The sequence below is a fragment of the Macaca mulatta genome, chromosome 4 (genome assembly GCF_049350105.2).
Source record: "Macaca mulatta isolate MMU2019108-1 chromosome 4, T2T-MMU8v2.0, whole genome shotgun sequence".
NCBI classification, from domain to species: Eukaryota; Metazoa; Chordata; class Mammalia; order Primates; family Cercopithecidae; genus Macaca; species Macaca mulatta.
In genome coordinates this window covers 139,288,528-139,315,602 of record NC_133409.1, presented here as the reverse complement: position 1 = coordinate 139,315,602, position 27,075 = coordinate 139,288,528, and the positions used below count along the sequence as shown (strand labels likewise).

The window sequence follows — 27,075 nt, the reverse complement described above, 5'->3', positions numbered from 1 at the left end:
ATAAAATAAATAATAAACAATAAAAAGACAAGCTATATGAGGTTGTCTTTTAAATAATAAAAAGGCAAGCTATATATCCACTTTGCCATTTTTCTTTTTTTTTTTTTTTTTGAGATGGAGTCTCGCTCTGTCGCCCAGGCTGGAGTGCAGTGGCGTGATCTTGGCTCACTGCAAGCTCCGCCTCCCGGGTTTACGCCATTCTCCTGCCTCAGCCTCCCGAGTAGCTGGGACTACAGGCGCCCGCCACCTCGCCCGGCTAATTTTTTTGTATTTTTTTTAGTAGAGACGGGGTTTCACTGTGTTAGCCAGGATGGTCTCGATCTCCTGACCTCGTGATCCTCCCGTCTCGGCCTCCCAAAGTGCTGGGATTACAGACTTGAGCCACCGCGCCCGGCCCACTTTGCCATTTTTCTAAGCTTTCAACTTTCTTTCTTTTTTTGAGATGGAATCTTGCTCTCTTGCCTAGGCTGGAGTGCAGTGGCACGATCTCGGCTTACTGCAGCCTCTGCCTCCTGGGTTCAAGCGATTCTCCTGCCTCAGCCTCCCTAGTAGCTGGGGTTACAGATGCCCACCACCACACCAGCTAATTTTTGTATTTTTAGTAGAGATGGTGTTTCTCCATGTTGGCCATGATGGTCTTGAATTCCTGACCTCAAGTGATCCCCACCCCAATACAAGCGTGAGCCACTGCACCTGGCCTCAACATTCTTTCTAAAATGACTCAGAAATGTTACAACCTGAGAAGGTCATATTAGAATGTTTTGAACCTTGTTACATAATAATCTTTGAGGAAATTATTCTTAATTCATAGTTACTTATAAGTTGTTTTCATCTTAAATGAGAAAAAAAAGATAATAAGTAACACTTGAGCATTTAGTATGTGCTTGGCATTAAGAGCTTAACATATATTAACCTCAGGCAGATGTGGTGGCCCATGCCTGTAATCCCACCATTTTAGGAGGCCAAGACAGGAGAATTACTTGACCTCAGGACTTTGAGACCAACCAACATAGTGAGACCCCATCTCTACAAAAAATTTAAAAATTAGACCAGTGGCCAGGCACGGTGGCTCACGCCTGTAATCCCAACACTTTGGGATGCCGAAGTGGGCAGATCACGACATCAGGAGTTCGAGACCAGCCTGGCCAACATGGTGAAACCCCATCTCTACTAAAAATACAAAAAATTAGACGGGTGTGGTGGTGTGTGCCTGTAATTTAATCTTCTCAGGAGGCTGAGGCAGGATAATTGCTTGAACCTCCAGAGGCGGAGGTTGCAGTGAGCCAAGATCACACCGCTGCACTCCAGCCGGGGCGACAGTGCAAGACTCCATCTCAAAAAAAAAAAAAAAAAAAAAAAAAACATTGGCTGGGCGCAGTGGCTCACGCCTATAATCCCAGCACTTTGGGAGGCTGAAGTGGGCAGATCATGAGGTCAGGAGATTGAGACCATCCTGGCAACATGGTGAAACCCCGTCTCTACTAAAAATACAAAAAAATTAGTGGCAGACGCCTGTAGTTCCAGCTACTCGGGAGGCTGAGCCAGTAGAATGGCGTGAACCCGGGATGCAGAGCTTGCAGTAAGCCGAGATCACACTACTGCACACTCCAGCCCAGGCGACAGAGCAAGACTCGGTCTCAAAAAAAAAAAAAAAAAAAAAAAAAAAGTTGAGCATGGTGGTGCATGCCTGTAGTCCCAGTCCTGCTGAGGCAGGATCCCTTGAGCCCAGGAGTTGGAGGCTGCAGTGAGCCAAGATTGTGCCATTGCACTCCAGCCTAGGCAACAGAGTGAGACCCTATCTCAAAAAAAAAAGAAACCCGCCGGGCGCGGTGGCTCATGCCTGTAATCCCAGCACTTTGGGAGGCCAAGGCAGGCGGATCACGAGGTCAGGAGATCAAGACCATCCTGGCTAACACAATGAAACCCCGTCTCTACTAAAAATACAAAAAATTAGCTGGGCGTGGTGGCGGGCACCTGTAGTCCCAGCTACTCGGGAGGCTGAGGCAGGAGAATGGCATGAACCCGGGAGGCAGAGCTTGCAGTGAGCCAAGATGGCAGCCACTGAACTCCAGCCCGGGCGACATCGAGCAAGACTCCGTCTCAAAAAAAAAAAAAAAAGAAACCCAAAACATGTATTAACCTCATTTAATCTTCACAATGATTCCATGAAGCGGTTCTATTAAGATACATATTTTGGCCAGGCACGGTGGCTCACACCTGTAATCCCAACACTTTGAGAGGCCGAGGTGGGTGGATCACCTGAGGTTAGGAGTTCAAGACCAGCCTGGCCTACATGGCGAAACCCTGTCTCTACTAAAAAATACAAAAATTAAATGGGTGTGGTCGTGGGCACCTGTAATCCCAGCTACTTGGGAGACTGAGGCAGACAGAATTGCTTGAACCTGGGAGGCGGAAGTTGCAGTGAGCTGAGATCGGACCACTGCACTCCAGCATGGGTGACACAGTAAGACTCTGTCTCGGGGGGAAAAAAAAAGATACATATTTTAGAGATGAGGAAAGTAAAGCACAGAAAGGTTAAGTTACTTCGCCAAATAGTACAAAGCCATGAGTTGCAGAGCTAGGATTCTAACCCAGGCCGCCAGGCTCTGGAACTCATGTTCTTTTGTTTTTGAGACAGAGTCTCGCTCTGTTGCCCAGGCTGAAGTGCCGTGGTGTAATCTCGGCTCACTGCAACCTCCACCTCCTATTGTTAGTAGAGACGGGGTTTCACCCAGTTGGCCAGGCTGGTCTTGAACTCCGGACTTCAAGTGATCCACCCGCCTCAGCCTCCCAAAGTGCTCAGATTACAGGCGTGAGCTACTGCGCCCAACCTCCATGTTCTTAACCTCTAGAAGCATCTAGGCAGGAAACCTGACCTGGGGGATTGGGGTGTCCTGCCTGGAGACTATATTGAGATTACTGTGTTTGAGCCTTAGGTTCCCTTACTCTTTATAGTTGCTTTGTTCTGCCGTGGATGGTAGTCAGAAGTTGAACTGCCCAAGGTTGAATCCTTGCCCTACCACTTATTAGCCGTGTAACCTTAGATATATCACTAAATCTCTGTGAGGGTCAATTTCCTCTTTTTTTTTTTTTTTTTTTGAGACAAAGTTTCGCTCTTGTTGCGCAGGCTGGAGTGCAATGGCACAATCTTGGCTCACCGCAACCTCCGCCTCCCAGGTTCAAGCGATTCTCCTCTCTCAGCCTCCTGAGTAGCTGGGATTACAGGCATGCGCCACCATGCCCAGCTAATTTTGTATTTTTAGTAGAGACAGGGTTTCTCCATGTTGGTCAGGCTGGTCTCGAACTCCCAACCTCAGGTGATCCACCCACCTCGGCCTCCCAAAGTGCTGGGATTAACAGGTGTGAGCCACCGCGCCTGGCCAGTTTCCTCATTTACGAAACCAGAATAACAATAGAATTACCTGAGAGGGTGGTTAAGATTAGTTGACTAGACTGTTGAAATCACTTGGTATGGTGCTTAGTAAATATTAACTTACTATCATCAGGACCTATATTTTCTTCACCTATAAAATGGAATGGTGTTCGGAAAGTCCTTGGGATGGACAGTTCTTTTTAATGGTCGCGTGTGTGTAAGGTACATAAGATCATATCATGCAAGATATATCTGTCACAACATTGATCTCCTGTAAGGCTTGTGAATCAGTAGCATTTCTGACATTCATTTTGAATAAATAATCACTACATATGATGCCACTAAGCCCATAAAGTAGTTATTTAGCCTATCCCTCAACATTCATGATTTTTATTTAGCAACTCTCCTACTTCCATGTGAGTATTAATTCTATCTTTTCAAATTGCTTCATTCAATATGTATTTATTGGCAACTTTTTTTTTTTTTTTTTTTTTTTTTTTTTTTTTTTTTTTGAGACGGAGTCTCGCTCTGTCACCCAGGCTGGAGTGCAGTGGCCGGACCTCAGCTCACTGCAAGCTCCGCCTCCCGGGTTTACGCCATTCTCCTGCCTCAGCCTCCCGAGTAGCTGAGACTACAAGCGCCCGCCACCTCGCCCGGCTAGTTTTTTTTTGTATTTTTTAGTAGAGACGGGGTTTCACGGTGTTCGCCAGGATGGTCTCGATCTCCTGACCTCGTGATCCGCCCGTCTCGGCCTCCCAAAGTGCTGGGATTACAGGCTTGAGCCACCACGCCTGGCTATTGGCAACTTTTTTTGCATCATGTCGGTGTAGTAGAAATATGGAAAATGCTCTGAGGCCGGGGATGGTGCCTCACGCCTGTAATCCCAGCACTTTGGGAGGCCGAAGCAGGAGGATTACTTGCATGCAGGAGTTCAAGACCAGCCTGGGCAAGATGGTGAAACCCCATCTCTAAAAACAAAAAACAAAAAAATATAGCTGGGTATGGTGGGGCACACCTGTAGTCCCAGCTACTCAGGAGGCCGAGGTGGGAGGATCTCATGAACCCAGGAGTTCACAGCAGCAGCGAGTTATTATTGGGCCACTGCACTCCAGCCTGGTCAAAAGAACGAGACCCCAGATCAAAAAATAAACTAATAAGTAAATAAAGTCTGTGGCAGTATCTCAAAAAAATGAAGCTAAGCTCTAAGTAGTCCTCAGTATGTTTGCATTATCTATCTGTTCTCTATAAAATAATTTACCAGCATGATGGATGCATATGCTTATAAACATAGCATCAAGCATCATTACTATGGAAATAAAATATCAGAATAAGGTGAGCAGTTTAGAGAGTTGTGCCTGAAAAGCAGACTGTTGTGCTTTATTCATGTTCAAAAGTAAGATTAATTTTTATACATCCTTTTCAAAGGTTACATATGCCATGTAACATACTGTTTATTTTTTTAGAATGCTGATCCTAAGTCATCCCTCAAAGGTGTAAGCAACCAGCTTGGAGAAGGGCCCAGTGATGGACTGCCACTTTCAAGTAGCCTCCAGTTCCTTGAAGATGAACTCGAGTCTTCTCCTCTTCCTGATCTCACTGAGGACCAACCTTTCGACATTCTTCAGAAATCCTTGCAAGAGGCCAATATCACTGAACAGACATTGGCAGAAGAGGCATATTTGGATGCCAGTATAGGTTCAAGCCAACAGTTTGCACAAGCTCAGCTTCATCCTTCTTCATCAGCATCCTTTACTCAGGCTTCTAATGTTTCTAATTACTCAGGTCAGACGCTGCAGCCTATAGGGGTGACGCATGTGCCTGTTGGAGCATCGTTTGCAAGCAATACAGTGGGTGTACAACATGGCTTTATGCAACATGTGGGGATCAGTGTTCCCAGCCAGCATTTGTCTAATAGCAGTCAGATTAGTGGTTCTGGTCAAATACAATTAATTGGGTCATTTGGTAATCATCCTTCCATGATGACTATTAATAACCTAGATGGATCTCAAATCATATTAAAGGGCAGCGGGCAGCAAGCCCCATCAAATGTGAGTGGAGGGCTCCTGGTTCATAGACAGACTCCTAATGGCAACTCCTTGTTTGGGAACTCCAGTTCCAGTCCAGTAGCACAGCCTGTTACTGTTCCATTTAACAGCACAAATTTCCAAACATCTTTACCTGTGCATAACATCATCATACAAAGGGGTCTTGCACCAAATTCAAATAAAGTCCCAATTAATATACAGCCAAAGCCTATCCAGATGGGTCAGCAAAATACATACAATGTGAACAATTTGGGAATTCAGCAGCACCACGTACAACAAGGGATCTCTTTTGCTTCTGCAAGCTCACCCCAGGGCTCAGTAGTTGGTCCACACATGTCTGTGAACATTGTAAACCAACAGAACACAAGAAAGCCAGTCACCTCACAGGCAGTGAGCAGCGCTGGGGGCAGTATTGTTATTCATTCCCCCATGGGCCAGCCTCACGCACCCCAAAGTCAGTTCCTCATACCTACAAGCCTTTCTGTCAGTTCCAACTCGGTACACCACGTCCAGACTATAAATGGGCAACTTCTTCAGACTCAACCCTCTCAGCTCATTTCTGGCCAAGTGGCCTCAGAGCATGTCATGTTGAACAGAAACTCTTCCAACATGCTCAGGACCAACCAACCATATTCTGGACAGATGCTTAACAACCAGAATACTGCCGTCCACTTAGTGTCTGGGCAGACATTTGCTGCCTCTGGAAGTCCAGTGATAGCCAATCATGCCTCTCCTCAGCTTGTGGGTGGACAGATGCCCTTGCAGCAGGCATCCCCAACCGTATTACACCTGTCACCTGGGCAGAGCAGCGTTTCCCAAGGAAGACCTGGCTTCACCACCATGCCCTCGGTGACAAGCATGTCAGGACCTAGTCGGTTCCCTGCTGTCAGCTCAGCCAGCACTGCCCATCCTAGCCTTGGGTCTGCAGTTCAGTCTGGTTCATCAGGATCAAACTTTACGGGAGATCAGCTGACGCAGCCGAACAGGACTCCAGTACCAGTCAGTGTGTCTCATCGTCTTCCAGTTTCTTCTTCCAAGTGTACCAGCACCTTCAGTAACACACCTGGAGCAGGAACCCAGCAACAATTCTTCTGCCAGGTAATGCCCTTTCCCAAATAAATATTTGGCTGATTATAGAGTGGAAAAATGAGATGTGTATTTACTAGAATATAATTTTCATCCTAGACTCCCAATTTCTTTTTTTTTTTTTTTTTTTTTTTTTTTTTGAGACGGAGTCTTGCTCTGTAGCCCGGGCTGGAGTGCAGTGGCTGGATCTCAGCTCACTGCAAGCTCCGCCTCCCGGGTTTAGGCCATTCTCCTGCCTCAGCCTCTGGAGTAGCTGGGACTACAGGCGCCCACCACCTCGCCCGGCTAGTTTTTTGTATGTTTTAGTAGAGACGGGGTTTCACGGTGTTAGCCAGGATGGTCTCGATCTCCTGACCTCGTGATCCGCCCGTCTCGGCCTCCCAAAGTGCTGGGATTACAGGCTTGAGCCACCGCGCCCGGCCGACTCCCAATTTCTTAAAAATTTTAGGCCAGGTGTAGTGGCTCATGCCTGTAATCCCAACAGTTTGGGAGACCGAGGCTGGAGGATTACTTGAACCCAATAGTTCAAGGCCAGCCTGGGCAACATAGTGAGACCCTGCCTATACCAAAAATTTAAAAATTAGCTGAGTGTGGTGGTGCACACCTGTAGTCCCAGCTACTCTGGAGGCTGAGGCAGAAGAATAGCTTGAGCACAGGAGGTTGAGGCTGCAGTGAGCCATGATTGTACCACTGCACTGGGTGATAGAGTGAGTCTCAAAAAAAAAAAAATTTTTTTTTACACTTATGACTGGTTATCTTTTTTCTTGATTTTCTTTTTTGCCAGGGGACGGGGGTAGGGGGTCTCACTCTGTCGCCTAGGCTGGAGGGCAGTGGCACAGTCATGGCTCACTGCAGCCTCAACCATCTAGGCTCAGATGATCTTCCCATCTCAGCCTCCCAGGTAGCTGGGACTACAAGCACATACCAGCACACCTGACTAGTTTTTTGTATTTTTTGTAGATTTGGGGTTTTGCCATGTTGTCCAGGCTGGTCTTAAACTCCTGGGCTCAAGAAATCCCCTGGCCTTGGCCTCCCAAAGCGCTGGGATTACAGGCCACCACACCCGACCTTTTTTCTTCTTAAGTGTTTTAATCCATTGTAGAGTGGAGACTCTGGAGTTAGACTCTTGAGTTTGAATCTAAGCTTTATGACATGGAAAAAGTTAACTTACTGCTCTAGACTTAATTGTCTCCAACAGTGAAATGGGGATAATGATACTGCCATCCCATGGAGTTATCAGGAGGGTGAAATGAGATAATCTAAACAAAGCACTTAGACATAGACCCTGGCAAATAGCAAATACTCAATAGAAGCCTGTATTTATACTTAATTAAATTCATTATGGGCATTTAAAATGAAAGCTTATTTTAGATTATTTATTTACATTGTACAGCAGGCTACTAGGACATGTGACTATGGACTTGTTGAAGATGTGGTAGCTGCTTCTTGGTTGCCAACAGGAAAGGCTCAGGGACTCAGCGTGACTCTATAGTGGGTAACTGGCCTGCAGCAGAGGGAAGCACATAAAGGGAGAAATCGAGGCACTCTCATTTGACCAAGTACCTGACCTGAGCCTGCTCTTACTATACTATTATGCAGGTTAATTACTGTGGGCAATTGGTAAACCACATAAGGATTATGTTTCTGAAAAGAATCTCAAGTGGTCATGAGCTTTAGTCCTTCACTGTCATCTACTGATACTTCGATGGCTCCATCTTTTGGTTCCCACTCATTCTGAGCATGCTCCATAGTTCCAGCTCCTCTTCTTCTCATCTGGGAGGACCCATGCCATACCCTACCTTCCACCCCTCAGTCCTGCGTTTCCCCTGCCTTTGTCCTCATCCACATTCAGAAGGATTCAAAAACTTCTGTTTGTATATATCAACATATTTCAAAATCTTTTTTTTTTTTTTTTTTGAGACAGTCTCACTCTGTTGCCCAGGCTAGCATGCAGTGGCGAAATCTCAGCTCACTGCAGCCTCTGCCTCCCAGGCTCAAGCGTTCCCTCCGCCTCAGCCTCCCAAGTAGCTGGAAACACAGCAAGCCACCATGCCCAACTATTTTTGTATTTTTTTTATAGGCAGGGTTTCACCATGTTGCCCAGGCTGGTCTCGAACTCCTGGGCTCCAGCGATCTGCCCGCCTTGACCTCCCAAAGTGTTGGGATTATAGGCATTTGCCACTGTGCTCAGCCAATATCAATCTTTTAAATATATATATCAGCCAGGAGCTGTGGTTCATGCCTGTAATCTCAGCACTTTGGGAGGCCGAGGTGGGCAGATCACTTGAGGTTAGGAGTTCAAGACCATCCTGACCAACATGGTGAAACCCTGTCTCTACTAAAAATACAAAAATTAGCTGGGTGTGGTGGCACACACCTGTAGTCCCAGCTACTTAGGAGGCTGAGGCAGGAGAATCACTTGGACCTAGGAGGTGGAGGTTGCAGTGAGCCAAGATCATGCCACTGCACTCCTGCCTGGGCAACAGACTGAATGAGACTCCATCTCAAAGATTATATATATATATATGTAATATATACACATATGTATTTATATATATAATATATATTAATTTTTTAAACCATATACCTTTGACTTACTAATTTCACTAAGAATCCTAAGGAAACAAAAATTACTTATGATTAAGGATGTTCAGTTTATTTGTTTTGGTATCAAAGATATCAAAGGGGTGTATGTGTGTGTATTTGAAATAATATCAGACTTACAGAAAAGTTAAAGTTACAAGATTACTACAAAGAATTCTCACAAACCCTTCACCAAGATTCCCCAAATCTTTTCTCTCCCTTTGTCTCTCTCTCTCTCTCATACACAAACACACAGACACACAGACACACAGACACACACACTTTTCAGAGTAAATTACAGACCAGATGCTGATGCTACTTGACTCCTAATTACCTCAATGTGTATTTGTAAAAGCAGGGGCATTCTTCTACATAACCACAGTACAGTAATCAAAATTAAGAAATCAGCATTATTAAAATACTATAACTAATCTGCAGACCTTACTCAGATTTAGTCATTTCTCCCAGTAATGTCCCTGAGAGCACAAGAGAAAACAAATTATTTGGTTTGGGTTTTGGTGTTTTAGTGTTTTTTCTTTAGAGATGGGATCTTGCTATGTTACCCAGGCTAGACTCTCTTTTTTTTTTTTTTTTTTTTTGAGACGGAGTCTCGTCTGTCACCCAGGCTGGAGTGCAGTGGCCGGATCTCAGCTCACTGCAAGCTCCGCCTCCCGGGTTCACGCCATTCTCCTGCCTCAGCCTCCCGAGTAGCTGGGACTACAGGCGCCTGCCACCTCGCCCGGCTAAGTTTTTGTATTTTTAGTAGAGATGGGGTTTCACTGTGTTACCCAGGATGGTCTCGATCTCCTGACCTCGTGATCCGCCCGTCTCGGCCTCCCGAAGTGCTGGGATTACAGGCTTGAGCCACCGCGCCCGGCCTTTTTTTTTTTTTTTTTTGAGACAGAATCTCACTCTGTCTACCAGGCTGGAGTGCAGTGATGCAATCTCAGCTCACTGCAAGCTCCACCTCCCGGGTTCACATCATTCTTCTGCCTCAGCCTCCCGAGTAGCTGGGACTACAGGCGCCCGCCACCACGCCCGGCTAATTTTTCGTATTTTTAGTAGAGACAGGGTTTCACCGTGTTAGCCAGGATGGTCTCGATCTCCTGACCTCATGATCCGCCCACCTCGGCCCCCCAAAGTGCTGGGATTACAGGAGTGAGCCACTGCGCCTGGCCCAAGCTAGACTCTAGAACTCAAGCAATCTTCCCGCCTCAGCCTCCTGAGTAACTGGAACTACAGGCTCGCCCCTGCATGCAGCTTTGTTTTGTTTTGTTTTTGTTTGTTTGTTTTCGAGACAGAGTCTCATTCTGTCGCCCAGGCTAGAGTGCAGTGGTACCATCTTGGCTCACTGCAACCACCACCTCCTGGGTTCAAGCAATTCTCCTGCCTCAGCCTCCCGAGTAACTGGGATTACAGCTGCCTGCCACCCAACCCTGCTAATTTTTGTATTTTTAGTATAGACAGGGTTTCTCCATGTTGGCCAGGCTGGTCTCAAACTCCTGACCTCAGGTGATCTGCCCGCCTCAGCTTCCCAATTTGTTTTGGTTTTTATGGTCCAGGATCCACCCAGAATCGCTATCTCATTTCACTGTCAGATTTTAAAATCTGCAACAGTTCCTCAGTCGTTCTTTGTCTTTCATGCTATTAATATTTTTGAAGAGTGCAAACCAAATATTATTATTATTATTGTTATTGTTATTATTATTATTTTGAGACAGAGTTTTGCTCTTGTTGCCCAGGCTAGAGTGCAATGGTGCAATCTCAGCTCATCACAACCTCTGCCTTGCAGGTTCAAGCGATTCTCCTGCCGCAGCCTCCCAAGTAGCTGGGATTACAGGCGTGCGCCACCAGGCCTGGCTAATTTTGTATTTTTAGTAGAGACGTGGTTTCTCCATGTTGGCCAGGCTGGTCTCGAACTCCCATCCTCAGGTGATCTGCCTGACTCGGCCTCCTGGAGTGCTGGGATTATAGGCATGACCCACCGCGCCCAGCCAAACCAATTATTTTCTATAATGTCTCTCAATTTGGGTTTCTCTGATGCTTCCTCATGATTAGATTCAGTACATTTTTAACAGGATTGCCACAGAAGTGAAGTGTCCTCAGTGCTCAGGATGTGGATTTGTCCCATTACTGGTGATTTCACCTTGAACACTTGCTTAACATGGTGTCTTTCAGGTTTCTCCACTGTTTTTCCTTTTGTCCTTAATTAGAATCTTCCAGAAGATAATTTGAAACTCTGTAGGCATCCAGTTTCTCATCAAACTTTCACATGATAATTTAAGTTTCCATTGATGATTCCTGATTGAATCAGTTACTACAGAGCTATTACTATGATGGCCTCCAAATAGAGACTTTCTGATTCCTTCATTTGTTCTATACTTACTGTTGGCATTCTTTTTTTTTTTTTTTTTTTTTGAGACGGAGTCTCGCTCTGTCACCCAGGCTGGAGTGCAGTGGCCGGATCTCAGCTCACTGCAAGCTCCGCCTCCCGGGTTTACGCCATTCTCCGGCCTCAGCCTCCCGAGTAGCTGGGACTACAGGCGCCCGCCACCTCGCCCGGCTAGTTTTTTGTATTTCTTAATAGAGACGGGGTTTCACCGTGTTAGCCAGGATGGTCTCGATCTCCTGACCTCGTGATCCGCCCGTCTCGGCCTCCCAAAGTGCTGGGATTACAGGCTTGAGCCACCGCGCCCGGCCTACTGTTGGCATTCTAATTTAAGGAACAGCTTTTCCTTTTCTTCCCTTTCCTTTTTCTTTATGTGTGAATTCTTAGATTATTATTATAATTAGTGGGTTATAAACTGTTATAATAATGTATTTTAATGCTGAAGTCTACCCACAGTTGGCAAGTGGGTGCCCCTCCAAATTGGCTGCTCATCCTTCTGACATGTTTCCATCATTTTTTGGGCACTTCCTTCAATTTCTGGCAAAACAAATGTTCTGTGTTTATCTTTTAATTTCCCTGCTCCTGCCCTAGCATCAACTATTTTTTAAGAAGGTTTGTTCCTTCTAGTGGAGAACAATATTTAGAAACCAAGATCTGAGCATTGTGTGTGTTCATTGCTACTAAGGTCATTTCAGTTGGGAAATATGTATGTTTATACACCCAACACCTATAGCTATTTACATTTCTGTGAATCTATATTAAAAGCTGTGGGTTCGTATTGATAGTTCCAATTCTTTTTTTTTTTTTTTTTTTTTTTTTTGAGACAGAGTCTCGCTCTGCCACCCAGGCTGGAGTGCAGTGGCCGGATCTCAGCTCACTGCAAGCTCCGCCTCCCGGGTTCACGCCATTCTCCTGCCTCAGCCTCCCGAGTAGCTGGGACTACAGGCGCCTGTCACCTCGCCCGGCTAGTTTTTTGTATTTTTTTTTTAGTAGAGACGGGGTTTCACCGTGTTAGCCAGGATGGTCTCAATCTCCTGACCTCGATCTCCGGCCTCCCAAAGTGCTGGGATTACAGGCTTGAGCCACCGTGCCCGGCCGATAGTTCCAATTCTAATCCATGACTACAGAATTCATCCAAGTTTCTTTTCCATGTTTGTAACTCCCTTTCCCCTGACCCCTTTTTTTTTTTTTTTTTTTTTTTTTTTTGAGACGGAGTCTCGCTCTGTCCCCCAGGCTGGAGTGCAGTGGCCAGATTTCAGCTCACTGCAAGCTCCGCCTCCCAGGTTTACACCATTCTCCTGCCTCAGCCTCCCGAGTAGCTGGGACTACAGGCGCCCGCCACCACGCCCGGCTAGTTTTTTTTTTTTTTTTGTATTTTTTAGTAGAGACGGGGTTTCACCGTGTTAGCCAGGGTGGTCTCGATCTCCCGACCTCGTGATCCGCCCGTCTCGGCCTCCCAAAGTGCTGCGATTACAGGCTTGAGCCACCGCGCCCGGCGACCCCTTTTTTTTTTTTGGAGTCAAAGTCTCACTCTATCGCCCAGGTTGGAGTGCAATGGCGCAATCTCTGCTCACTGCAACCTCCGCCTCCCGGGTTCAAGCGATTCTCCTGCCTCAGCCTCCCAGGCAGCTGGAATTACAGGCATGCGCCACCACAACTGGCTAATTTTTATATTTTTAGTAGTGACAGGGTTTTACCATGTTGACAAGGCTGGTCTCAAACTCCTGACCTCTGGTGATCCACCCGCCTCAACCTCCCAAAGTGCTGGGATTACAGGCGTGAGCCACTACACCTGGCCTGTAACTCCTTTTTCTTTTTTTTTTTTTTTTTTTTTTTGAGACAGAGTCTTGCTCTGTCGCCCAGGCTGGGGTGCAGTGGCCGGATCTCAGCTCACTGCAAGCTCCGCCTCCCGGGTTTAGACCATTCTCCTGCCTCAGCCTCCCGAGTAGCTGGGACTACAGGCGCCTGCCACCTCGCCCGGCTAGTTTTTTGTATTTTTTAGTAGAGACGGGGTTTCACCGTGTTAGCCAGGATGGTCTCGATCTCCTGACCTCGTGATCCGCCCGTCTCGGCCTCCCAAACTCCCAAACTCCGGCCGCGCCCGGCCGAACTCCTTTTTCTAACAGTGAGAAAGCCAGCCCCACCGTGTTTACTTATTTGTTCAATCCTAGAATATACAGAAAATAGTCTTAGAATTGCTAATCCATGTTTTTCACCATTGTAAAAAAAAAAAACAACCTATTAATTACACTTTACTATTGATTTACAGTTCTGTCTTTAGCCTAAGTGTTTACAGTCAACATACTGTGTTCAAAAGTTACTTGGGGCTGGTTGCAGTGGCTCATGCCTGTAATCCCAGCACTTCCCAGCAAGCGAGGGGGGCAGATTGCATGAGCTCAGGAGCTCCAGACCAGCCTAGGTAACATGGTGAAACATTGTCTCTACAAAAAATACAAAAATTAGGTGGGCGTGGTAGTGTGCGCCTGTAGTCCCAGCTACTTGGGAGGCTGAGGTGGACCATCTGAGACCGGGAAGGTCAAGGCTGCAGTGAGGGTGATTGCACCACTGCACTATAGCCTGGGTGACAGAGCGAGACCCCGTCTCAGAAAACAAACAAACAAACAAACATAAAGAAACAAAAAACGTGCAATTAATTAGTAAGAATGTAAAACAGTTCCAAAGTAGTTTAGAGTGAAAAGCAAGTCTTTCCCCAACCTCCAGTTTCCTTCCAGAAGGCTCACTGTTTGTAGGTTCTTTGTATTCCCCCAGAGCTATCCTCTACATAGACAAGCACACACAGTGCATACACATACTTATCTGCAACACGCCATAGACGTTTTCACTTCATGATAGAACTTGAGGATCATTTTATATTTGTATGTATTGATCAGCTTTATGTTTATTATAATTAATTAAGCAATCATCCATAGCATGGTCATTTCCTTTTCTTCTTTACTATATAATAAATAATGCTTCAAAGGCAGGGGGAGAAAAACACCTCTTTCTCTCTGACTCCCAAAAGTTTCAGTTATTCAAAGGTAAAAAGAAGCCTACACTAGCAGCTTCAAAGCAGCTGACTTTTTATGCCAAAAAGCATTGGGAACTAGGTCAGTTGCACTATTTCAAGTGTTCAAGTGTGTTTCTGCTTATAAGTTTTCAGGAACAAGTGAAACCCCAGGTTTATTAAAATTAAGGAACATAGCCTTGGGTACAGAATTAGTTGAAATAGTAGTATTTAGGTCAGCTACCATTTAAATTCCCGGGACACCCAGAAACACAGAAATTCTTTTCTTTCTGTGTTTCTGTGTAGTTTCTTTTTTCTTTTTTTTTGAGATGGAGTCTCACTCTGTTGCCCAGGCTGGAGTGCAGTGCTGCAATCTCGGCTCACTGCAACCTCCGTCTCCCAGGTTCAAGCAGTTCTCTTGCCTCAGGCTCCTGAGTAGCTGAGATTACAAGCGTGCACCACCACACCCAGCTAATTTTTGTATTTTTAGTAGAGACAGGGTTTCACCATGTTGGTCAGGCTGGTCTCGAACTCCTGACCTAGTGATCCACCCACCTCGGCCTCCCAGAGTGCTGGGATTACAGGCATGAGACACTGTGCCCGGTCCTCTGTGTAGTTTCTATGTAATATTTCTTTTCTTTTTCTCTTTTTTTTTTTTTTTTTTTTTTGAGATGGAGTCTAGCTCTGTCACCCAGGCTAGAGTGCAGTGACACTATCTTGCCTCACTGCAGCCTCCGCCTCCTGGGTTCAAGCAATTCTCCTGCCTCAGCCTCACAAGTAGCTGGGACTACAGGTGTGTGCCACCATGCCTGGCTAATTTTTTTGTATTTTTAGTAGAGACAGAGTTTCACCATGTTGGCCAGGCTGATCTCAAACTCCTGACCTCAGGTGATCTGCCCACCTCAGCCTTCCAAAGTGCTAGGGTTACAGGTGTAAGCCACCACACCCAGTTTTTCTGTGTCATATTTCTATATAAATTACTTTATAGAATGTTGTAACAAACAGAAATATAATTACCAAAGGCTTTTGGTGTTTGTATGTTTGTGGAAATGTAATTCAGCGGGTTTTGATACTATAAATGGTTAATGTTAGAGATAACTATGTTTTTAAATATAAACATAAATATAATATTGTTTTTAATATAGATAATACATTAACTTGGTTCAAAAAATCAAATGGGGCCGGGCATGGTGGCTCACGTCTGTAATCCCAGCACTTTGGGAGGCCAAAGCAGGTAGATCACCTGAGGTCAGGAGTTCAAGACCAGCCTGACCAACAAGGTGAAACCCTCTCTCTACTAAATATCCAAAAATTAGCCGGATGTGGTGGCAGGCACCTGTAGTCCCAACTACTCTGGAGGTTGAGACAGGAGAATTGCTTGAACCTGGGAAGCGGAGGTTGCAGTGAGCCGAGACTACACCGCTGCAGTCCAGCCTGGGTGACAGAGCAAGACTCCATCTCAAAACAGAAAGAAAACTCAAATGGTACAGAAAGATGTATACTACAATGAAGAGTTTCCCTCCTAGTCTCGTTCCCCAGCCACCGACTTGCCATCAGGCAACCAGTGAAACCAGCTTTTATGGTGTGAGCTTAAGTTCCTTGCTCACTTTGTATTGGGAAAACTTTCAAACCCATGGACAAGTTGGAAGAGTACAGTGAATACATTCACGTGGTATCACCAGTCATTTCTGTTTTGCAGTATTTGCTTTATTGGTGCTAAATGTCTGTAGTCTCTCTCTATGTGTATGTACACACACACATTTATACTTTATTTATATACTTTTTTCTCTTAACCATTTGAAGGTACTCTGCAAACGTCACAACTTTTTAATCCCTAAATACTTCAGCAGATGTCTCCTAGGAACAAGGACCTTTTAATACAATTATATCAAATTTCTTCCATTTGGCCCAGTAACACCCTTTACAAAAACAGTTTTTCACTTTAGAATCCAGAGAGCACTGATTTCATGTAGTTATCACATCTCTTTAGTCTGTAACAGTCCTGATCAGTTGTCTTTTTTTTTTTTTTTTTTTTTTTGAGACGGAGTCTTGCTCTGTCACCCAAGCTGGAGTGCAGTGGCGCGATCTCAGCTCACTGCAAGCTCCGCCTCCCGGGTTCACACCATTCTCCTGCCTCAGTCTCCCAAGTAGCTGGGACTACAGGCGCCCGCCACCATGCCCGGCTAATTTTTTGTATTTTTAATAGAGACAGGGTTTCACCGTGTTAGCCAGGATGGTCTCCTGACCTCGTGATCCGCCCGCCTTGGCCTCCCAAAGTGCTGGGATTACAGGCGTGAGCCACCGTGCGGCCCCTGTTTAGTTATCTTCTAGAGTGGCCTTGTCTGACTGGACTTGTCAGACTGGAATTACGTTTTCTCATGACTCGACTTCATCAGGCTAAATGGTTTGGGCAAGACACATGTTGGTTTGTCGCATTCGTGGTGATGCTGAGTGTGGGCACTTGGTTAAGTGGCTTCTCCCAGATTTCTCCACAAGGGTCTCAAAGGTGTCTTGTTCCCTTCTTAAGAGGAAATGATCTCCAGGATAGTGCTTTGAGACCATGTGACTATTCTGTTTCTCAGCCTCTCACCCTTTGATGCCCCTCACCTGAATATTATATTGATAGTCACAAAATGATGATTTTATAATTGTAGTATCCTATCTATATTTATTGCCTGGGATTTTTCCAGAAAGAAGAGCTTTTTTGGCCAGGCACAGTGGCTCACATCTGTAATCCCTGCACTTTGGGAGGCAGAGGCAGGCAGATCACTTGAGGTCAGGAGTTTGAGACCTGCCAGGCCAACATGGCGAAACCCCATCTCTACTAAAAATACAAAAACTATCTGGGTGTGGTGGCACATACCTATAATCCCAGCTACTTGGGAGGCTGAGGCAAGAGAATCACTTGAACCTGGGAGGCAGAGGTTGCAGTGAGCTGAGATTGCACCACTGCACTCCAGCCTGGGTGACAGAGCGAGACTGTGTCTCAAAAAAATAAATAAATAACGGATTACCTGAGGTCAGGAGTTCAAGACCAGCCTGGTCAACATGGCAAAACCCCGTCTCTACTAAAACTACAAAAATTAGCCAGATGTGGTGGTATGTGCCTGTAGTCCCAGCTGCTCGGGAGGCTGAGGCAGGAGAATCACTTGAACTTAGGAGGCGGAGGTTACAGTGAGCTGAGATCGTGCCACTACACTCCAGCACTCCAGCCTGGGCAACAGAGTAAGACCCTGTCTCAAAAAAAAAAGAGCTTTTTCTTCCTCTCCTTCCCATTTTTTTTGAGTAGCACTGTGAACTCATAGGGATCATTACCGTTGTTGTTAGAATTTTTTAAATTATTATTATTATTTTAAAAAATAGAGTCAGGGTCTTGCTATGTTACCCAGGCTGGCTCTAACTCATGGGGTCAAGCGATCTTCCCACCTCAGCCTCCTAAAGTGCTGGGATTATAGATGTGACCTACCAGGCCTGGCCCAGGATTTTTTATGTTTGTTTTTTAGAACTTTTTATTATGAGGAATTTTAAACACAAAGTAGACAAAGCACTGTCACAAGCCCCCATGCTCCCTCAGCTTGAGTATTTACCACTCATGGCTGCTCTTGTTTCATCCACACCCCCACTGCCTTTGCGCCTGCCTGGTATGATTTTGAAGCTCACCCATCATATCAGTTCATCTGTCATATTTTAGCACTTATCTCTAAGAGATCATGTATTCTTTCTGTATTTAGTGTATTCTTTCTGTATTTAATATTTTGTAATTTATTGCATTCCTCATTCTTTTTGATGCTTTAATTATCCCAAATTTGATCAATAGAAGCCTGTTTGAGCTGGCTCCTATACTTTTGACATGTTTTCACCTCCTCTGAACACTTCCTTGCTTTGTGTCACAAGACACTGTAGGACTGCCTTAGATTACCTTGCCTCAAACCTAGAATCCGCCATTCTCGAAGGAGCCTGTGAACTAAGTCTCTTTGTGCAGAGAGTAATTTACAGGATTTACACTTTCTTGTAAATGGATTAAAATTCAAAAGTCAGTTACTAAGGAGACAATTTAAAATAATCTATCAAACAAAAGTAAACAAATTAGTATAGGTCCAAATCTCTCCGTCATTTATTTATTAGAGATGGGGTCTTGCTTTGTTGTCCAATATGAACTCCTGGGCTCAAGTGATCCTTCCACCTCAGCCTTCCAAATAGGTGGGATTACAGGCACGAGCCACAACAGTCAGACAAATCTCTTTATTTTTGTTTTGTTTTTGTTTTTTGAGATGGAGTCTTGCTTTGGCGCCCAGGCTGGCATGCAGTGGTGCAATCTCAGTTCAACCTCCACCTCCCAGTTCAAGTGATTCTCCTGCCTCAGCACCCCCTAGTAGCTGGGATTTCAGGCACCCACCACCATGTCTGGCTAATTTTTGTATTTTTAGTAGAGACCGCACCTAGCCCCAAATCTCTTTGGATCACTAAAGGATTTCGTAGGTTCAAAATTTATTAAGAGCAGGCAGGGCACAGTGGCTCATACCTGTAATCCCAGCACTTTGGGAGGCCGAGGCAGGCGGATCACTTGAGGTCAGGAGTTCAAGACCAGCCTGGCTAGCATGGTGAAACCTCATCTCTACTAAAAATACAAAAATTAGCCAGGTATGGTGGGGCATGCCTGTATAATACCAGCTACTCGGGAGGCTGAGGCACAAGATAGCTTGAACCCAGGAGGCAGAAGTTGCAGTGGGCCGAGATTGCACCACTGCACTCCAGCCTAGGGGAAAGAGCAAGACTCCATCTTTAAAAAAAAAAAAAAAAAAAAAAATTGAGAGCAGCTGAGCCCTTATCACCTATAGTAGCTACCATGCTTTGGATGTGAGAGTGCCTGAATGATCATTCTGAATTTTTTTTTTTTTTTTTTTTTTTGAGACGGAGTCTCACTTTGTCGCCAGGCTGGAGTGTAGTGGCACTATCTTGGCTCACTGCAACCTCTGCCTCCTGGGTTCAAGCAGTTCTCCTGCCTCAGCCTCCTGAGTAGCTGGGACCACAGGCTAATTTTTGTATTTTTTAGTAGCGACGGGGTTTCACCATATTGGCCAGGCTGGTCTTGAACTCCTGACCTTGTGATCCTCCCATCTCACCCTCCCAAAATGCTGGGATTACAGGCATGAGCCACGCTGCCCTGCCAATCACTCTGAATTTTTACTGAAGTTTCTAGTCCCACTCTGCCCCTCCCTACTTCCCTATCCCCCCTGTAGCTCAGCCTGCCTACCTTATGTGGAACCATTGTATTTTCAGACATCTGGACTTAAAACTAGATGTTCTTATTTTCTTCTTCCTTTAATGAATTACCAAATCCAATAAATTATTTGAAAATGTGTCCTATCCATTCTCTCTAATAACAATGAAAATACTAATCATATTATTAACAACAACAAGGACAGTGCTGGGGCTCCACACACTATTTCTAATTATGTTGGAGCTACATGTAGCATTATTGTTCCCACGTTACAGCAGAGAAGATGGGGGTTCAGACCTTGGACAAATTGCTCATAAAGGCGAACTTTACCTGTTAGTTATCTATACCACACTGCTTCCCATTTTTCTCCTTTTCTACATCCATACCTTAAGGTAGACTTTAAGAGAGACTAGAATATGACAGAAAAACAGGAGGTGAATCAGCAGTCCCAGCTCAGTCATAGGTCCCACCCTGCCAGCAAGTGGTTTCTGAGCTAAGCTTGTATCTTAAACTATCTGAGCCCTAGTTTTGTCTTTTCTAAAATGAGGAACTCTAGCTGTGCAATAAAATTACCTGGGGAGCTTTTTAAAACTATGGATGCCTGAGCCTCACCCACATAAATTCTGACTTAAATAGTCTGGAGAAAGGGCTTTAGGCATCAGCATTTTTCAAAAGCTCCCCAGGTGATTTTAAAGTGCAGCCAGGATAGAGAAGCATTATGCTACCTGATTTCCAAAGCCCATTGCAACCCTAACGCCTCCTAATTAGACAGCTGCAACAATTGTCTAGGTGATCAATCTGCCTTCGTCCTCTTCCTAAAGAAGGCAGATTTGCGGCCGGGCGCGGTGGCTCAAGCCTGTAATCCCAGCACTTTGGGAGGCCGAGACGGGCGGATCACGAGGTCAGGAGATCGAGACCATCCTGGCTGACACGGTAAAACCCCGTCCCGTCTCTACTAAAAAGTACAAAAAACTAGCCGGGCGAGGTGGCGAGCGCCTGTAGTCCCAGCTACTCGGGAGGCTGAGCCAGGAGAATGGCGTAAACCCGGGAGGCGGAGCTTGCAGTGAGCAGAGATCCGGCCACCGCACTCCAGCCTGGGTGACAGAGCGAGACTCCGTCTCAAAAAAAAAAAAAAAAGAAGGCAGATTTCCGCATTAATTCTCCTGAAATATTTGAACCAAATCATCAGGGAGCTTCTCATTCCCACTGGAGAAAGCACAAATCTCCGACCTGGCAGTCAAGGTTCTCTAGTTAGAAACCCTCAACTTCCACCAGGCTGGTCCCTGTTTTTCCCATGAATAGGCCAGACTCATTGTGTGTTCAGGCCTTTATTGATGGGTATACATTGAATGTCCTTTCCTTCCCTGTTTAAATTCTTCCCCTCCTTCAGGGCCCCACCCAAAGCCCCTAGAAAAAATGAAGGTTTTTCAGTCCCTTCACTGATCTCTTCCTGCCTATTATACTTTCTATTTGTACACCCCACTAGGTACATAACCACTTTGTTAAATGTTTTCTTCATTGATTCATTCACCCAACAGTATTTGAGTACCTACCACATGCCAGCCCCAGATATATAACAGTGTATCCCAGACAGATAGTTAGGCCAACAGTCACAACACAGTTACGTTTTTGGTTTTGGTTTTGGTTTTTTTAGTGGAGTCTCACTCTGTCACCCAGGCTGGAGTGCAGTGGCGCAATCTTGGCTCACTGCAAGCTCCGCCTCCCAGGTTCACGCCATTCTCCTGCCTCAGCCTCCGGAATAGCTGGGACTACAGGCGCCCGCCACCACGACCGGCTAATTTTTTGTATTTTTAGTAGAGATGGGGTTTCACCGTGTGAGCCAGGCTGGTCTTGAATTCCTCACCTTGTGATCTGCCCGCCTCGGCCTCCCGAAGTGCTGGGATTACAGACGTGCAACACAGTATTTTAAGTGTGCTGCTAGGAGTAGTCCAGAGTGTGGACTCCGAAAAGGAGCCTCTAACCCAGTTGGGGTGGTCAGGGAAGGTTTCCTTGAGGTGGTGTTCTCTGAGAGTTACCCAGGCAGAGAGGATCTGGGTGAAGAATGGTCCGTGAAATAGAAACAGCAAGTTCAGAGCCTAGAGAGAAAAGAGACCATGGTGCTGTGGGGAAAGGAAAACACGTTCAGGTGAGGCAACTAAGGTGTTTGGTAGGAAAGGTGAGCACAAAGCATGCAGGTCTTGGATGCCATGTTAAGAGCCAGTGTTGTAATCTAAGCATGAAGTAGACCTACACTAGCAGTGTAGGAAAGATGGCGAGACATGAATGGATCTGAGACAACTAGGTTAGATAGAACTTGTGATTGGTTGGGCAGAGTGGAAGAATAAGGATGACTTACAGATTTCTGACAATCACACACAGGTTCACTGAGTTGGAGAAATGGGGAGAGATTTGGATTTGAAGGGAAGTTACTGAGTTTAGTTTAGGGTATGTTTGTCTAGTGTGAGGTACCTGTAGGACAACTAAATTATATGATACACGGCTGTATATACTGAAGCTTAACACTGAAATATGAGCTGAAATGGGATTGGGATTGATCAGCATATAAATTTCTTTTTCTTTTTCTTTTTTTTTTTTTGAGACTGAGTCTCAGGCCGGGCGCGGTGGCTCAAGCCTGTAATCCCAGCACTTTGGGAGGCCGAGACGGGCGGATCACGAGGTCAGGAGATCGAGACCATCCTGGCTAACACGGTGAAACCCCCTCTCTCCTAAAAAAAAAAATACAAAAAACTAGCCGGGCGATGTGGCGGGCGCCTGTAGTCCCAGCTACGCAGGAGGCTGAGGCAGGAGAGTGGCGTGAACCCCAGAGGCGGAGCTTGCAGTGAGCTGAGATCCAGCCACTGCACTCCAGCCTGGGCAACAGAGCGAGACTCCATCTCAAAAAAAAAAAAAAAAAAAAGAGACTGAGTCTCAGTCTGTCGCCCAGGCTGGAGTGCAGTAGCACGATCTCAGCTCACTGCAACCTCCTCCTGCCTGGTTCAAGCGATTCTCCTGCCTCAGCCTCCTGAGTAGCTGGGATTACAGGCACGCGTCACCACACCCGGCTAATTTTTTTTTTTTTTTTTTTTTTTTTTTTTTTTTTTGTATTTTTAGTAGAGATGGGGTTTCATCATGTTGGTCACACTGGTCTCAAACTCCTGACCTTGTGATCCACCCGCCTCAGCCTCCCAAAGTGCTGGGATTACAGGCGTGAGCGACCGCACCCGGCCAGCATATAAATTTCAACTGAAGCAATGGGAGTGGAGGAAATAGAACAAGGAGAGCATATAAATAGAGAAGAAAATAGCCAGAAGAGAACCCCACAGCACCTCAACATTTAAGCTAAGAAAAGAGGATGTTGCAGGCAGGAAAGAAGATCCACAGAGTGATGCACACTGAGAAGGAAGGGAAGGAGTGGGCGTTCTGATAGATTTAACAACTGGGAGGCTGCTGGTTGGTATGACTTGTTTCTGTGGAATGGTAGGTGCAGAAGCCAGATTGCAACAGACTGAGGAGAGAGCCGGAGGTGTGCTCATGAGCATAGACAGCTGTCAGATAAATGAAGATAACTGAAGAGCAATAGCTATGAGGATGTGTGGGATTAAGGGAATTATTTTTGTAGTGAAAGATGAGCTTTTTTCACAGCTGATAAGAGAAAGACATTCATTCTAGAGCACTGCTAGGATTCTTTGTAGACAGAGGAGGGACACCTCTTCTATTGTAACAAGAGAAGGTGGGAAAGGGTAAGACTGTAGCTTTCGCGGCAGAAAGTTCTCATCTAGCGTATAGGTTTGCTTATAATGAAATAGCATTCAAAAGAGCTGACTAAGGGAAAAAAAGGATTACCGGACAGGTGTGGGGTTGGATTCCAGTTGAGTCTGGGCACCACAATTATAACACACTGATCTATCATGTTTCTGTGAGCCTGTGTGTTTCTTGGATGGTAAACTTGAGGATAAAGACTGTTTGGTATCCTTCAGCTGTCTTCTCTGTTTTTTGTTTTTTGGGTGTTTTTTTTGTTTTTGTTTTGAAATGGAGTTTCAGTCGTCACCCAGGCTGGAGTGCAATGGTGCAATCTCGGCTCACTGCAACCTCCAACTCCCAGATTCAAGCGATTCTCCTGCACAGCCTCCTGAGTAGCTGGGATTACAGGTGCACACCACCACGCCTGGCTAATTTTTTTGTATTTTTAGTAGAGACGGGATTTCACCATGTTGGTCAGGCTGCTTGAACTCCTGACCTTGTGATCCACCAGCTTCGGCCTCCCAAAGTGTTGGGATTACAGGCGTGAACCACGGTGCTGGCCCAACAGCATGGCCTCTTATCTCTACTTCATTGTTCTTTCTCTTTGTTCTCCTGGACTAAAATGATTGCCCCAGGCTATCTTTACATTATTCCAAACCAAGCATTTAACAGCCACTGGCAAGTGCACTGGTTTCCAGTACTTAATACATCAGAATCAAATGGAAAGCTTTAAAAAGTTATAGATTCCTGGCCGGGCGCGGTGGCTCACGCCTGTAATCCCAGCACTTTGGGAGGCCAAGGTGGGCAGATCACGAGGTCAGGAGATGGAGACCATCCTGGCTAACACGGTGAAACCCTGCCTCTACTAAAAATACAAAAAAAAAAAAAAATTAGCCAGGCGTGGTGGCAGGCACCTGTAGTCCCAGGTACTTGGAAGGCTGAGGCAGGATAATGGCGTGAACCCGGGAGGCGGAGCTTGCACAAGTGAGCCAAGATTGTGTCACTGCACTCCAGCCTGGGCAACAGAGTGAGACTCTGCCTCAGAAAAAAAGGTTATAGATTCCTAGCCAGGCGTCGTGGTTCACACTTGTAATCCCAGCACTTTCAGAGGCCAAGGCAGGCAGATCACGAGGTCAGAAGGTCGAGACCAGCCTGACCAACATGGTGAAACCCCGTCTCTACTAAAAATACAAAAATTAGCCGGACGTGGTGGCTGTAATCCCAGCTACTCAGGAGGCTGAGGCAGGAGAATCGCTTGAACCCGGGAGGCGGAGGTTAGCAGTGAGCCTAGATTGCGCCATTGCACTCCAGCCTTGGCGACAGAGCAAGACTCCAGCTCAAAAATCTAAAATAAAAAATGAATAAATAAATAAAATAAAAAGTTATAGATTCCTAAGCCCCACATTAAATTTCTGAATTGATCTTTGTGGATGGAACCAAGAAATTCTCCAGGTGATCTTGACGCAACCTGAATTTGAGAACCGCTACCTCTTGATATCCATCCCTTACCCCCATTCCAGATTCTCCAGAGAGTCTGATTAGGCCACTTGTGGTTGAGTAAACCATGACTGGAGGGGTAGTCTTCTGGGCGGCACAAGGAAGTAGTCTTCCAGGGCCTCTGCTGCTCAATCTGGAGCCTTTGTACAAATTAGGAAAAAGTGCCCCTCAGGGCCAAAGTATAAAAACGCACCCCTCTAAGTAGACAACCTGCTTTACTGTTAGGCTTGGCACTTTTAGAGGGTGTGTAGCGGGTGCTTCTTCCCTGGACTTTAGCTCTTATCTGCCCTCTGGGAAGTAACACCATGTTGTATATTGTCTTTTCTATCTTATTGCATTAGCTACATTTTTCAATAACATGTTGAAAACCTGTGAAAAGAGGGTCATCCTTGCCTTATTATTGATCTTAGCAGTAAAGCTTTAAGTTTTTTGCCATTAAATATGAATTACACTTGGTGGCTTATGCATTTAATCTCAGCACTTAGAGGGGCTGAGGTGGGCGGATCACTTCAGACCAGACTGGCCAACGTGGTGAAAATCCATCCCTACTGAAAATAGAAAAATTAGCCAGCTACAGTGGCACATACCTATAGTCCCAGCTACTCAGAAGGCTGAGGTGGGAGAATCACTTGAGCCTGGGAGGCAGAGGTTGCAGTGAGCTAAGATTGCATCACTACACTGCAGCCATGGCAACAGATACCCTGTCTCGGGGAAAAGAAAAAACAATGAATAAACCTCTCAAAACCTTTTTAAAAAGCATGAATTCGCTGTAGGTTCTTTGTAGATGTTTATCAAATTGAGAAAGTTCCCCTCCTAGTTTGCTGAGAGTTTTTTTCATGAATGGGTGTTGCTTTTTTTTTTTTTTTTTTTTTTTTTTTTTGAGACGGAGTCTCGCTCTGTCGCCCAGGCTGGAGTGCAGTGGCCAGATCTCAGCTCACTGCAAGCTCCGCCTCCCGGGTTTACGCCATTCTCCTGCCTCAGCCTCCCGAGTAGCTGGGACTACAGGCGCCCGCCACCTCGCCCGGCTAGTTTTTTGTATTTTTTTTAGTAGAGACGAGGTTTCACCGTGTTAACCAGGATGGTCTCGATCTTCTGACCTCGTGATCCGCCCGTCTCGGCCTCCCAAAGTGCTGGGATTACAGGCTTGAGCCACCGCGCCCGGCCTGGGTGTTGCTTTTTGTCAAATACTTTTTCTGCATCTGTTGATATTATCATGGGATTTTTCTTCTTTAGCTTATTGATGTGATACATTAAAATAATTGATTTTTGGCCACACATGGTGGCTCACGCCTGTAATCCCAGCACTTTCGGAGGCCGAGGTAGTAGGATCTCTTGAGCCCAGGAGTTCGAGACCAGCCTGGGCAACATAGGAAGACCTCGTCTCTACAAAAAATTTAAAAATTAGCCAGGCATTGGCCAGGCGTGGTGACTCACACCTGTAATCCCAGCACTCTGGGAGGCCGATGCAGGTGGATCACGAGGTCAGGAGTTCGAGACCATCCTGACCAACATGGTGAAACCCTGTCTCTACTAAAAATACAAAAATTAGCCAGGTGTGGTGGCGGGCACCTGTAATCCCAGCTACTTGGGAGGCTGAAGCAGAAAATTGCTTGAACCTTAGCCGGGCACAGTGGCTCACGCCTATAACCCCAGCACTTTAGGAGGCCGAGGCAGGTGGATCGCTTGAGCTCAGGAGTTTGAGATCAGCCTGGGCAACATGGTAAAACCCCATCTCTAAAAAAACACAAAAACTAGCCAGGCTTGGTGGCATGCACCTGTAGTCCCAGCTACTCGGACTGAGGTGGGAGGATCCCTTGAGCCCAGGATGCAGAGGTTGCAGTGACCCGGGATTGCCATAGAGTGAGACCCTGTCTCAAAACAAACAGCAATGACAAAACAATTAATTATAAAGCTGGTACTCACAGCTGGGCTTCGTGGCTCAAGCCTACTGTAGTATGGGAAGTTCCCCACCATATGGGGGACTTCCCATACTACAGTAGGACATCATGAGGTCACCTTGTAGGGGACATGCTGTAAAACTGGAAGATTTTCACATTGACCCTTCCCCTCGTGGGTTTCTTCCTAATAATTCATTGCCTGTCTACCTGGAATAGTTTAGGTTCGCCCTTCCCTGCT

General features: G+C 45.9%; 1 protein-coding gene across 3 annotated transcripts in view; it reads left to right on the top strand.

The window, feature by feature from the left end:
- The window catches only part of BICRAL (BICRA like chromatin remodeling complex associated protein), an 89,167-nt gene that overhangs the window by 42,306 nt on the left and 19,786 nt on the right, over positions 1–27,075 (top strand). For all 3 annotated transcript variants that reach the window (XM_028847558.2, XM_015136397.3, XM_028847561.2), the window contains one exon: positions 4,837–6,516. In XM_028847558.2, coding sequence (XP_028703391.2) covers positions 4,837–6,516 — 1,680 coding nt within the window. The remainder of the gene's footprint in view (positions 1–4,836; positions 6,517–27,075) is intronic.